This window comes from Oncorhynchus nerka, unplaced genomic scaffold (genome assembly GCF_034236695.1).
Source record: "Oncorhynchus nerka isolate Pitt River unplaced genomic scaffold, Oner_Uvic_2.0 unplaced_scaffold_2473, whole genome shotgun sequence".
Taxonomy (NCBI): Eukaryota; Metazoa; Chordata; class Actinopteri; order Salmoniformes; family Salmonidae; genus Oncorhynchus; species Oncorhynchus nerka.
In genome coordinates, this window is record NW_027038823.1 from 10,108 (window position 1) to 25,701 (window position 15,594).

At 43.7% G+C, this 15,594-nt stretch overlaps 1 protein-coding gene across 1 annotated transcript; it reads left to right on the forward strand.

The window, feature by feature from the left end:
* Window positions 1-8,120: 8,120 nt before the first annotated feature.
* Window positions 8,121-10,595, forward strand: LOC135567169 (cornifin-B-like; the record flags this gene model as incomplete). Its single annotated transcript, XM_065014602.1, has 2 exons — window positions 8,121-8,583; window positions 10,455-10,595. Coding segments are annotated over 2 exons (604 nt in total), but the record flags the coding sequence as incomplete, so codon positions are not given.
* Between the last annotated feature and the right edge of the window lie 4,999 nt (window positions 10,596-15,594).

A 15,594-nucleotide genomic window follows, 5' to 3' on the forward strand; every position in this document is an offset into this window, starting at 1 on the left:
GGTCATAGTATGGATGTAGTTACTATGCTTATTGGTCATAGTATGGATGTAGTTACTATGCTTATTGGTCATAGTATGGATATAGTTACTATGCTTATTGGTCATAGTATGGATATAGTTACTATGCTTATTGGTCATAGTATGGATGTAGTTACTATGCTTATTGGTCATAGTATGGATATAGTTACTATGCTTTATGGTCATAGTATGGATATAGTTACTATGCTTATTGGTCATAGTATGGATGTAGTTACTATGCTTATTGGTCATAGTATGGATATAGTTACTATGCTTATTGGTCATAGTATGGATATAGTTACTATGCTTATTGGTCATAGTATGGATGTAGTTACTATGCTTATTGGTCATAGTATGGATGTAGTTACTATGCTTATTGGTCATAGTATGGATATAGTTACTATGCTTATTGGTCATAGTATGGATATAGTTACTATGCTTATTGGTCATAGTATGGATGTAGTTACTATGCTTATTGGTCATAGTATGGATATAGTTACTATGCTTATTGGTCATAGTATGGATGTAGTTAGTATGCCAAAACTTCCTGGATGTCGTACTACATTCGCCAAAATTAGAAGTATACAAGCAGTGGACAGTATTTCCGTGCTTTTAGGGCCCATAATGCAATTCTTCAGAAAATGGGTGTAGCTTCACAACATTTTCAGATTTGAAGAAAATGGCGGTAAATATGCAGCTGAAGTCCGACAAGAGTGGATACAAATTCATTGCTTTAACTAATTATGACAAACGTTAAGAACACGTTGAGCCATGTAATAAAAAAGTCATGACTTTTCAAATAAGTTATGTTACATGTTATGTTGGCTGACAATTTGTTTTGCTTCGCTAGCCTTACGAACCAAATAGCATATCATCACATGTGCTTGAATGTACCGGTATGTTACTAATACATCAAACCTGCGAGTAAATTAACTATCTGTTATCTAACTAACTACCCAATGTTTATTGACTTGATTATTTATGTCATTCTTAGCTTAGTTATTAACTGGTATAGTCGTTGTTCGTTCTCCACGGACATTGATATTGAAACCGTAAGATGAATAGCTAGTCATTTGTTATGCTAACAAGCTAGCAAGAAGTTGCATAGCAACAGCATCAACTTCCGGTAAACAGGCAAAGCGCTAGTACACTCAACTAAAAGGATACCGTTTGTTTACAGCACATATGTCAGAGTCAAGGCCCGCGGGCCACATCCGGCCCGCAAGAAGGTTTTTTACGGCCCCTGGGATGATCTTGATTTATTATTAGAACCGGCCCGCAGCAAGCCGGCAGCCCGCAGATCTTTTACACGCACCAATACTACATTTCCCACAATGCAAAGGTGACGCACCGAGCAGTAGGCTGCTTCATTTCAATATTTATTGGCACAGCAGTCGTCAGCATCACAGTAAAATTAACTTTCAGATACCCATCAAAAATGGCAAAACGGAAGGTGGATACTGAGAACCGGGGGTTTCAAACAAGGTGGGAGTCGGAGTATATGTTCACGAAGGTAGCTGGAAAACCTGTGTGTCTTCTGTGTGGAGAAAGTGTGGCGGTACTGAAAGAGTATAATCTGAGACGACATTATGAAACGAAACACGCGGACAAAAACAAGAATATGGACATGGAACAAAGGCTACAAAAGGCAGAGGAATTAAAACGAGGCCTCAAATCTCGACAGGCTCTGTTCAAAAAAGCCAAATCACAAGGCCAGGCTGCTGTCAAGGCCAGTTTTATTTTGGCAGAAGAGATCGCTAAATCAGCCCGGCCATTTACGGAGGGGGATTTCATCAAAAACTGCATGATTAAAGTTTGTGACGAAGTTTGCCCAGAAAAAGGCAACTCTTTTTAAATGTGAGTCTGAGCAGAAACACCATTGCCGAGAGAGTAGACCAGTTGTCCATCAATCTAAAAGAGCAGCTTGTGAAAAAGGGAAAAGATTTTATTGCATATTCCTTGGCTGTGGATGAGAGCACCGACATTTCTGACATTGCCCAGTTGTCAATTTTCATCCGCGGAGTGGACTCCAACCTAAGCGTGACAGAGGAGTTTTTGGCTTTACGTCCTATGCATGGCACAACTACGGGCATGATTTGTATGAAGAGGTGTCAAGATGTGTAAATGAGATGGAGCTGCCTTGGGAAAACTCGTGGGTTTGACAACCGACGGAGCACCTGCGATAGTGTGGACACAGGAGCGGACTGGTGGCGAAGATACGGGAAAAGATGCAAGAGGAAAACGCGACAGGTGAGCTGACAGCTTATCATTGTATCATACACCAGGAAGCGTTGTGCGGTAAAGCCTTGAAAATGGAGCATGTAATGAGCATCATCACGCGCACAGTTAACTTTATCAGAGCCAAAGGTTTGAATCACCGCCAGTTCAAGGCATTTCTGACGGAGTTAGAAACGGAGCATGGTGATTTGCCTTATCACACAGAGGTGCGATGGCTAAGCCAGGGAAAGGTGCTTCAAAGATGTTTCGAGCTTCGTGAGGAGATTTGTCTGTTCTTGGACAGCAAGGGAAAGACACAACACAACTCCGAGACGAAATGTTTCTGTGTGAAATGGCTTTTCTGTGTGACATTACGAGTCATCTGAATGCAATAAACTTGCAGCTGCAGGGTCGGGATCGTGTCATCTCTGATATGTACAGTACAGTGAAGGCATTTAAAACCAAACTGACTCTGTGGGAGACGCAGATGCGGAAAGAAAATTTGAGCCACTTTCCCAGCTGCCAGACCATGAAAGAGAAGCTCTCTACCAGTGCGTTCCCGAGCACACAGTTGGCTGATAAAATAGGTATGCTTGCCGCTGACTTTCGACGCCGATTTGCTGACTTTGAAGCACAAAAAGCAGGTTGGAACTGCTCGGTAACCCATTTGCTGTTGACGTGGAAAGCTCACCACCAAACCTCCAAATGGAGTTGATTGACCTCCAATGCAATGATGCACTGAGGGCAAAATATGCGGCAGTGGGTGCTGCGGAGTTCGCCCGTTTCCTCCCCGGCACAATGCCCCAGCTGCGCATCCAGGCTGCTCAAACGTTGTCTATGTTTGGCAGCACATACCTGTGTGAACAACTGTTTTCTTTGATGAACCTGAACAAAACATCACACAGAAGTCGACTTACTGCTGAACACCTCCACTCAATTCTGAGGATTTCTTCAGCTCAGAGCCTTACCCCGAACATTGATGAACTTGTGGAAAGATGGGACACCACTCAAGTATCACCCTCAACCTCAAACAAGTGAACATTACTGTGCAATCACATATTTAGAGTTTTACTCAGTTCAAGTTTAAAAGTTAAAATTTAATATTTGTTTTCACTGCATGTTACTTCTCCTTAAACAAAGTGTTGTTTTTGATTAATAGATTTTTGCACTTTATTTTTTTGTATTTCAATCCAATTATATTTTAAAAATATTTCAGTTGAGTGGATGATAGAAAATTGCTATTATTGTTTTTTCTTTGAAGTAAATTTAGCCCACTTTTGCTAAAATAGAAAATATAGTCTACTGATGGTGCCTTGAATACCGGTTTCTTTCATTTAATGTTCATGTTATGGGGATATTTATATAAAGGAAATTTGTCTTTTGTGTCTGTTGAAAATTAAAGATTACTGACAGAGCCATAAGAAAATATTGCTTTATTTATCTGATCATATTGTAATATATTTGTTAGGTTTTCAGTAGGTTCAATTAGGTTCACTAGACTATATGCGTCATTTAAAAAATTTTCAATGAACATTCGAACAGTCCGGCCCTCGTCTTGTAGCTGATTTTTTTATTTGGCCCTCCGTCCATTTGACTTTGACACCCCTGGTTTACAGTATACTAAAATGAACTAATAGTATATGCTGTAGTAGTATACAGAATGTTAGTATGGGTATTGGAACACAGCTCTGGTCTTTGCCTTTCTCCCTCTGACTGACTCAAAGGTCAGATGCCTGCCGGCTCCTCTCTCTCTCTATCTCAGATGTAGGCCACCATACTGTCTGGGCCTAGGGGTACTGGGGTACTGGCTAACCTACGTAGACTACTCCTAATGACAACTAACTGAAGATACATCACTATCTACTCCTAATGACAACTACCTGAAGATACATCACTATCTGCTCCTAATGACAACTACCTGAAGATACATCACTATCTACTCCTAATGACAACTACCTGAAGATACATCACTATCTACTCCTAATGACAACTACCTGAAGATACATCACTATCTACTCCTAATGACAACTACCTGAAGATACATCACTATCTGCTCCTAATGACAACTACCTGAAGATACATCACTATCTACTCCTAATGACAACTACCTGAAGATACATCACTATCTACTCCTAATGACAACTACCTGAAGATACATCACTATCTACTCCTAATGACAACTACCTGAAGATACATCACTATCTACTCCTAATGGAAACTTTTTTTTTTAGAATTGTTGTATTTAACTAGGCATGTCAGTTATGAACAAATTCTTATTTACAGTGAATGAATAGTGAATAAATAGTGAATGAATAGTGAATAAATAGTGAATGAATAGTGAATAAATAGTAAATAAATAGTGAATAAATAGTAAATAAATAGTGAATAAATAGTGAATAAATAGTGAATAAATAGTGAATAAATAGTGAATAAATAGTGAATGAATAGTGAATAAATAGTGAATAAATAGTAAATAAATAGTGAATGAATAGTGAATAAATAGTAAATAAATAGTGAATAAATAGTAAATAAATAGTGAATAAATAGTGAATAAATAGTGAATAAATAGTGAATAAATAGTGAATAAATAGTAAATGAATAGTGAATAAATAGTAAATAAATAGTGAATAAATAGTAAATAAATAGTGAATAAATAGTGAATAAATAGTGAATAAATAGTGGGCCACTTGGACACCATATTAAAAAAAGGCTTTTAGTTCAGTCTCCGCTCTGGCCAACTCAGTAGGTCCTGAGTGCAAAAATAAAACTATTCACAGACGATAAACAAACACAATTACTTATTTTTTGTTAATATGACAAGTGTGTGTTTTTATGCTAACGTTCATTGTCTTCCAGCCCATTCTGTATAGTGAGCACTAAGCAGCCGGATTGAGACAGTGGCTGTCACTGCGTTAAGAACACTGCTTGTGTGTTGGTCTGTATGGGAGCTTTACAGACTCTATGATGTGTCCATATGGATGTATGGAGGGCCCTTCTCGTACTCCCCCGGGTCTCCCACTCTGTTTGTTTAGGCCTCCATTCACATGCTAATGCCCTGCCCACTGCAGCAGAGTCCACAGAGACTGGTCTGAGACACACAGAGAGGAGAGTCACACTGGTGTCACAAGGTGGAAGGTCTATTGATTGTTCTCATGTGTGAGTGTCAGCCGCACACACATGCATGAGGAGGTGCGGACGTATGCAGACACACAGTCACACTAAATGCCCATACACACACACACACACACACACACACACACACACACACACACACACACACACACACACACACACACACACACACACACACACACACACACACACACACACACACATGCACGAGGAGGTGCGGACGTATGCAGACACACAGTCACACTAAATGCCCATACACACACACACACACACACACACACACACACACACACACACACGAGGAGGTGCGGACGTATGCAGACACACAGTCACACTAAATGCCCATACACACACACACGCACACACACACACACACGCACACATGCATGAGGAGGTGCGGACGTATGCAGACACACAGTCACACTAAATGACCATACACACACACACACACACACACACGTCTGCACACATGCACGTATGCATACACACACATGACACGATGCCAAGCACGTGTACCAACAGTGAGACTCTGACTTCAGTTCTCATTCAATTTGATCCATAGTATATCATATTGGTCAGGGAGAGTTTGAACAATAAGAACTGCCTTTGATGGGAAATGTAGTCCATTTTCTGCCCAGTGACACTGTGGGTAAGTGAGACCTCAGGGTCAAGAGCTGGGGAGTGAGCCAGAATGCCACTTCCAAAATCACTATGCCGTGTCCATGGCAACGCTCTCTGGTCTACGAGTTCCTACTCTGTTACCAAGTGAACCTCCTCGATTGAACAGTAGCCAAGGAGAGGAGACACAAAGAGACACTAACACAGCCATCTTTATGACAACTCTGAGAGGGAATCCAGTCTAAATGCTGCTTTTCAACACTCTGCTCTCAGTGAGACAGCTGGAGTTGGTTTAGACACTGAAGCAGCACCACTTGACTGAGTCAAAGAAGGCCGTGCACGCTCGTCTGAATCTGAGGAGAGCTGCACTAGCTACTTTAGGCTACAGTGCGACAGGGTAGCCTAGTGGTTAGAGCGTTGGACTAGTAACCGGAAGGTTGCAAGTTCAAACCCCCAAGCTGACAAGGTAATCTGTCGTTCTGCCCCTGAACAGGCAGTTAACCCACTGTTCCCAGGCCATTGTTGAAAAACATTATTTGTTCTTAACTGACTTGCCTGGTTAAATAAAGGTAAAATAAAAATGTGTCACTTCTTCAGGACTAATGCGTTGCTGTATAAAGATAAGGGGTAACATTTCTTAATCCACGGGGAAATATGCCGCTATTCACACAGCGATCACTGGAGTATTATTTACAGACACTCATTTGTTCTGCAGACAATAGAGAGTTAACACTTTCCTTCACATCAGAGTAAAAAGAGTATGAAAATATGGCGGTAAACAAACACTTTCCATTGATTTACTAACTCCTGGATGTAGGGATGTCAAACATATTATACACTTTCCTCTGGACCTACAAGGTGAGTAAAGATATGCTGCTTTTACTGATCGGATCTCTCATGGTACTGTATGTTGATTCAATTTGTATCCACACAGAAAAACCATGGCAACAAATGACACCAACACACACACAGACTACACCAACACCTCTTGTTGGGAAACCAAGCCTCACAGTCTCCTTGTTGAACTAGGCCTCTGAGCGGATTGTGATCATAGCGTGGCTTTGTGCCCCAGTTCAAATCAATGACCTCAGCCCTTTCACTCACACACAGCCTGCCTATTGATGGCTGGATGGGGTCAGACATTCTAGAAGCATCCACACAATCCTCTGGTCTTTCTCTACGGGGCTCTGTCTCTGTTCTGTGGGGCTTTGGGATAATGCTGATGGTCAGCACACGGCCACACAGGCCTCCCCACAGACCTATTGTGAAACCATGTTGTTGACGTGCTGGTTCCACTGAAACTGCAAGGGTGGAGGGATGGAGAGGGTGGAGGGATGGAGGGGTGGAGAGATGGAGAGGGTGGAGAGATGGAGAGGGTGGATGGAGGGGTGGAGGGGTGGAGAGGGTAGAGGGGTGGAGGGGTGGAGGGATGGAGAGGGTGGAGGGATGGAGGGGTGGAGAGATGGAGAGGGTGGATGGAGGGGTGGAGGGGTGGAGGGGTGGAGAGGGTAGAGGGGTGGAGGGGTGGAGGGATGGAGAGGGTGGAGGGATGGAGGGGTGGAGAGATGGAGAGGGTGGAGGGATGGAGGGTGGAGAGATGGAGAGGGTGGATGGAGGGGTGGAGGGATGGAGGGGTGGAGAGGGTAGAGGGGTGGAGGAGTGGAGGGATGGAGAGGGTGGAGAGGGTGGAGGGGTGGAGAGGGTAGAGGGGTGGCGGGATGGAGAGGTGGAGGGATGGAGGGTGGAGGGATGGAGGGATGGAGGGGTGGAGAGGGTGGTGAGGGTGGAGGGATGGTGAGGGTGGAGGGATGGAGGGGTGGAGGGATGGAGGGTGGAGGGGTGGAGGGATAGAGGGATAGAGGGGTGGAGAGGGTAGAGGGATGGAGAGGGTGGAGAGATGGAGGGGTGGAGGGATGGAGGGATGGAGGGGTGGGGGCTGGAGGGATGGAGGGTGGAGAGGGTGGAGGGATGGAGAGGGTAGAGAGATGGAGGGGTGGAGAGGGTGGAGGGATGGGGAGGGTGGAGGGATGGAGGGATAGAGGGGAGGAGGGATGGAGGGGTAGAGAGGGTGGAGGGGTGGAGAGGGTGGAGTATTTGATTTCAAATACTTTATCTGGGCTTCTTACCCTCTGCAGTGAGAAGGCTTCTACTCTCTGCAGTGAGAAGGCTCCTACCCTCTGCAGTGAGAAGGCTCCTACCCTCTGCAGTGAGAAGGCTCCTGCCCTCTGCAGTGAGAAGGCTTCTACCCCCTGCAGTGAGAAGGCTCCTACCCTCTGCAGTGAGAAGGCTCCTACCCTCTGCAGTGAGAAGGCTCCTACACTCTGCAGTGACAGGGCTCCCACCCTCTGCAGTGAGAAGGCTCCTACCCTCTGCAGTGTGAAGGCTCCTACCCTCTGCAGTGAGAAGGCTCCTACCCTCTGCAGTGAGAAGGCTCCTACCCTCTGCAGTGAGAAGGCTCCTACCCTCTGCAGTGAGAAGGCTCCTACCCTCTGCAGTGACAGGGCTCCCACCCTCTGCAGTGAGAAGGCTCCTACCCTCTGCAGTGTGAAGGCTCCTACCCTCTGCAGTGAGAAGGCTCCTACTCTCTGCAATGAGAAGGCTCCTATATTTTACCTTTATTTAACCAGGTAGGCTAGTTGAGAACAAGTTCTCATTTACAACTGTGACCTGGCCAAGATAAAGCAAAGCAGTTCGACACATACAACAACACAGAGTTACACATGGAATAAACAAACATACAATCAATAATACAGAAGAAAAATCTATAAACAGCATGTGCAAATGAGGTAGGATAAGAGAGTTAAGGCAATAAATAGGCCATGGTGGCAAATTAATTACAATATAGCAATTAAACACTGGAATGGTAGGATGTGCAGAGGATGAATGTGCAAGTAGAGATACTGGGGTGCAAAGGAGCAAGATAAATAAATAAATACAGTATGGGGATGAGGTAGATTGGATGGGCTATTTAAAGATATATGTACAGGTGCAGTGATCTGTGAGCTGCTCTGACAGCTGGTGCTTAAAGCTAGTGAGGGAGGTAAGAGTCTCCAGCTTCAGAGATTTTTGCAGTTCGTTCCAGTCATTGGCAGCAGAGAACTGGAAGGAGAGGCGGCCAAAGGAAGAATTGGCTTTGGGGGTGACCAGTGAGATATACCTGCTGGAGCGCGTGCTACGGGTGGGTGCTGCTATGGTGATCAGTGAGCTGAGAAAATATTTAACGAGGCAAGTCAGTTAAGAAACTATTTCTTATTGGAGGCAGGGCTTTACCTAGCAGAGACTTGTAGATGACCTGGAGCCAGTGGGTTTGGCGACGAGTATGAAGCGAGCGCCAGCTAACAAGAGCATACAGGTCGCAGTGGTGGCTTTGGTGACAAAACGGATGGCACTGTGATAGACTGCATCCAATTTGTTGAGTAGAGTGTTGGAGGCTATTTTCTCTGTGTGCCTCACAACCATGTTAGACCATGTTATCCCTCTGAGCTAAAGCCTACATATATCTACATATATCTATTAAAAGCTCAGGTTAGGCTTCATGTGAACGTACAATAGTTCACCAAAAATGTAACAGCCTCCATGAGGAGAAACAAGACAGAGAGATATTGGGTGGATTATACTGCAGTGGTCTCTCACCTCTCATCACACACACACACAGGCAGCAGGTCTTTCTTCACACATACTGTACGCACACACACACACACACACACACACACACACACACACACACACACACACACACACACACACACACACACACACACACACACACACACACACACACACACACACACACACACACACACACACACACACACACACACACACACACACACACACACACAGGCAGCAGGTCTTTCTTCACACATACTGTACGCACGCACACGCGCACGCACACACACACACACACACACACACACACACACACACACACACACACACACACACACACGGGCAGCAGGTCTGTTCTCACCAGGTGAGAGGACAATGTGATTACCCAGCATGCATTGGAGGAGGCGTTATGAGGGAGAGTGGAAACATGGCAGGTCTGAGATTCACTTCCCATCAGGTCACAGAGCCTAGATCACACAGACACACAGACACACACACACTAACACACACACACACAGACACACACACACACACAGAAAATCCTGAGGAGAGCTTGTCAGATGCAGCATAGTCTTATGTAACAAAGTACAATGTTATCTGAATCCAGAAGTGTCCGTACTGTTTCCTACCAATCTTACAACCTATTCAGCATTTATTACAATACAACCTGCTTACTGGCCAGTAATGACTAGAGCGGTACAGTGACTGGACACCTCGTAGTACACATAGGAATGGACTATTAGTGCTTGATAATATAATTATCATTAGAGGGATGGAGGGATTACTGTGTGGGGATTGGACCTCTCTTCTCTCCGGCAGGGACTATCCCCTGATTCTCCTCTATCCTTGATTTCTGCCAGGGATTGACCCTGATTCCCCCCTCCAACTCCAACTCCTCACCCACATCCTGCCCCCTCACCCACCTCCACCCCATCACCCACCACCCCCCTCCCTCCACCCTCAGACTACTCATCCTGCCTGATGAACAGATGGATGGATGAAGGATAGGGGGATGAAGGATAGGGGGATGCCAATTCACACTGGTCCTCCCGGCCATCCTCCTGTCCATTCATCCTTAACATCCCAGCAGAGAGAGAGAGAGAATGGGGGAGGTGTCAGGTGGACTGGGGATCGTGGACAAGGTCTCTATGTGGAACGACCAGTGGCAGCAGCATTTAGCATGTTAATACTGTAACCACAAAGGTCTAACAGCTATGCTCTGAAGGTCTCACACACACGCACGCACGCACGCACGCACGCACGCACGCACGCACGCACGCACGCACGCACGCACGCACGCACGCACGCACACACACACACACACACACACACACACACACACACACACACACACACACACACACACACACACACACACACACAGTGGAAGGTGGGTTACTGGTGCCATAGTAACTCATGTCGTTGTTAAACACAGTGTCAAGCTCCGAGGCTCTGAGGCCACGTGTATCTGTTCATCAATAGCTTTTACCTTCCAGTGCAATGCCACTGTATATCAATGAAATCCAATGAGATCTACCCAGATTGGCCACCGGTATTTATAGCCACCGATCAACACAACACAAAGCAGTTGAGAGAGAGAATGTATATTGATCTGCAAACCTGCAGAGAAAGGATGGTGCTAAACAGAAACAGATTTCTTCGTGTGTATTTGTTGACGTCAATGTAAGTGAGACACTGACAGCTCGTAATAAAGTATTACGTTATTTCAGGGAATTCACCATTTCTGCTTTTAAAAAGATCAATAACTCAATAAAACACAACTAGTGAAAGTACTTAGTGACAACTGTTGATGTACTTTAAAAGACAGACTATTAGTGCCCAACAACATGACTCCATAACAGACTGAACTATGGTACATGATTAAAAGCTATTTTTGGGGCTTAATTTTTCCTCCAAACCACTGTGCCCTTTAAGAAAAAGGGAATTGGTGCGTACGCTGTAACATCATAATGTTGAAATGCCCACTGTAGCCTGAGGAGTGGGCCTTATCTGGTGTGGAATGACTGACTAGACCAGATTCACATCAAAGGCATACACTGTGTTATACTGTAAGTTCATTAGTATCTGATTCTGTTCCCTGTGGTGAACACTCACACTCACACTCACACACACACACACACACACACACACACACACACACACACACCAGTAACCACCAAACAACCGGCCAGCAACCAACCAACAATAAACCCAACAACCTCAGAAACAACAACCTCAGAAATAAAGTTCCATATAGAACCATTTGTCCTGTAGGAGAACCCTCTGAAAAAGTTCCATATAGAACCATTTGTCCTGGAGGAGAACCCTCTGAAAAAGTTCCATGTAGAACCATTTGTCCTGTAGGAGAACCCTCTGAAAAAGTTCCATATAGAACCATTTGTCCTGTAGGAGAACCCTCTGAAAAAGTTCCATATAGAACCATTTGTCCTGTAGGAGAACCCTCTGAAAAAGTTCCATATAGAATCATTTGTCCTGTAGGAGAACCCTCTGAAAAAGTTCCATATAGAACCATTTGTCCTGTAGGAGAACCCTCTGAAAAAGTTCCATATAGAACCATTTGTCCTGTAGGAAAACCCTCTGAAAAAGTTCTATATAGAACCATTTGTCCTGTAGGAGAACCCTCTGAAAAAGTTCCATATAGAACCATTTGTCCCTGTAGGAGAACCCTCTGAAAAAGTTTGAGATTGAACTATTTGTCTTTGTAGGAGAACCCTCCAGATAGAACTCTTTTTGGATCATATTGAACCCTTTTTGGTTCCATATAGAACCTCTGGTTCCACTGTAAAGGTTCTATTTTCAGACTTTTTTCAGAGGGTTCTCCTACAGGGACAAATATTTTACATATCACTCTTCCTTTCTGAGTGTGGCAACTGGCACTGCAATGAATCCAGACACTGTATGTTCATACACTGAGTGGACAAAACATTAAGATTAACATGCTATTTAAATAACATAGACTGACCAGGTGAATCCATTTGAAAGCTATGATCCCTTATTGATGTCACTTGATCCACTTCAATCAGTGTAGATGAAGGGGAGGAGACAGGTTAAAGATATGATCCCTTATTGATGTCACTTGATCCACTTCAATCAGTGTAGATGAAGGAGAGGAGACAGGTTAAAGAAGGATTTGTAATCCTTGAGACAGTTGAGACATGGACTGTGTATGTGTGTCATTCAGAGGGTGAATGGGCAAGACAACATATTGAAGTGCCTTTGAACGCGGTATGGTAGTAGGTGCCAGGCACACTGGTTTGTTTCAAGAACTGCAATGCTGCTGGGTTTTTCACGCTCAACAGTTTCCTGAATGGTCCACCACCCAAAGGACATCCAGCCAATTTGACACAACTGTGGGAAGCATTGGAGTCAACATGGGTAAGCATGGAGTCAGCATGGGTAAGCATCCCTGTGGAACGCTTTCCACACCTTGTAGAGTCCCTGCCCCGACACATTGAGGCTGTTCTCAGGGCAAAACGGGGTGCAAGTCAATATTAGGAAGGTGCTCTTAATGTTTGGTCTACTCCGTGTATATGCCAGTAGTTAGGTAAGACCAGTACATACTGTACTGTCGTTTGGCAGCGCTGAGAGAAACATATGAAAGTGTAAATAAATATATTAAACAAATAAAATGTGAAGGAACATATTGATTCTCCAACAAATAGAATCACTTTCAGCGATGACAGATACTTAAAGGTTGCTCTTACCTATGGGGATCCAATCAAAGGGCTTCGTCCTCCAGTTGGATTCATCCACACACTCTGACTGCTGAGAAGGACTTCAGACCTGGAACACAAATGAATGAACGTTAGACACAAGCTTGGCCATCCCACCGTAATGCATCTGTCCTGACATAAAGGAAGAACCAGGAGAAGGGAAATGGCACAGAGGAATGTAAACATGCTGTAGTGTGAGGTAGTAAGGGTTGTAAAATGTACAGGGGTATCTAGTTCACATCGCATTTGTTCTGCATGCCCTGGAAATCAACTTTTTACAGATGTGGGGTCTTAATTTGAGCCAGTTTGCTACAGCAGGAAAATAATCCTGCAGCAAGAGGAAATGTGGATTATTTTGTGGATTCTAATTCCTTGTAGAGGATGATACATTTTTTCCTTAGAGCTAATTAAGTTTGATATTTTAAAAGAGGAAATAACAAACTTTAAAACTAAAATACACTACAAATGTGTATTTCCTGTTGTGCAGGAAAATTCTCAGCAACTTAAAGAGTCATCAAATAAAGATCCTATATCTGTATGTGCAATAATGTTTTTCACCTGAGTGAAAAAAGGACAAAAAATCTAACTTAAAAGGAACTTATTATTAGTTATTTCTTCAAAACAGAAAAACAAAGAGATACTCCAAAGGCCTGAAGAGAAGACATCACACACACACACACACACACACACACACACACACACACACACACACACACACACACACACACACACACACACACACACACACACACACACACTTCATGACTATGAATACCTTATCATAACTACCAGTGAAACAAGCCATTATTTTAAGTTTATTTGAGTTTATTTTATTTTTACAGGGACAGTGCACATTAATCAACGTTTCAGTAAAAGTGACGGTTTTAGCCAGCCGGATAATTTTCAACCGCAGTCCCTGGGCAGGTTATTAAAAACAATTACAATATAGACAATAGCAACATAGGACAAGCAAGACGTAGCATACAGACAGAGCAACATAGAACAAGCAAGACGTAGCATACAGACAGAGCAACATAGAACAAGCAAGACATAGCATACAGACAGAGCAACATAGAACAAAAAGCAGCAAGACCAAATTCATTCATTCATTCATTCAAAGACAATAGCAACATAGGACAAGCAAGACGTAGCATACAGACAGAGCAACATAGGACAAGCAAGACGTAGCATACAGACAGAGCAACATAGAACAAGCAAGACGTAGCATACAGACAGAGCAACATAGAACAAGCAAGACGTAGCATACAGACAGAGCAACATAGAACAAGCAAGACGTAGCATACAGACAGAGCAACATAGAACAAGCAAGACGTAGCATACAGACAGAGCAACATAGAACAAGCAAGACATAGCATACAGACAGAGCAACATAGAACAAAAAGCAGCAAGACCAAATTCATAAAAGCAACAAAGTGTTTCCACACCTCACAAGCTACACACAACAGATGACATGGAAAGCGACAACACACAGTTAGGGATTATGATCACAAATCTGATTGACCTTTAGCCAGTGTCTTCATGCATTTTGTGAAAGTGTGATATGTGGTGCAGTTATGTGTGTCTGATGGCAGTGTATTCCAGACATGGGAAGCTCTCACAGAGAAAACGGATTTACTAAAGGTGCTTTTCCTTAAGGGAACTATACAGTCACCTCTCATGGCAGACCTTGTGGATCTGCAGCCATATGTTTGGGTTTTTTGTTTAACAAAACTACTGAGTGGAGCGGGAGCCAGGCCATTTAGGATCTTGAATACAAGACATGCATCGGTGTATTGCACAAGATTTTCCCAACTCAGGAGCTCATGCTTTCTAAGGATGTGACAATGATGATGGCTATTGGGCTTCCTATCAAGCACTTTGAGAGCCTGTTTGTAGACAGACTGAATAGATTTTAATGTTGTACAGCAAGCTTGGGCCCAACTAGTCAAGCAGTATGTTAAGTGGGGGAGTATCATAGATTTGAAGTATAGTTTTGCTACCTCTGTAGTCAAACAATTTCGTATAAATCGGAAATTAGCTAGGTTGAATTTGGTTATTTGAATGACCTTTTTCACATGCTTTTTAAAAGAAAGGTTGAAATCAAGTATGATGCCAAGGTACTTAAAATCAGATACCACCTGGAGCTTCTCCCCTGACACATAGACACCTGGCTCGGTAGCATCTGTTGCCCTCTTTGTGAAGAACATGCAAACAGTTATTTTCACACTGAGATACAAACACGAGTCACTGAGCCACTTTGTAACCT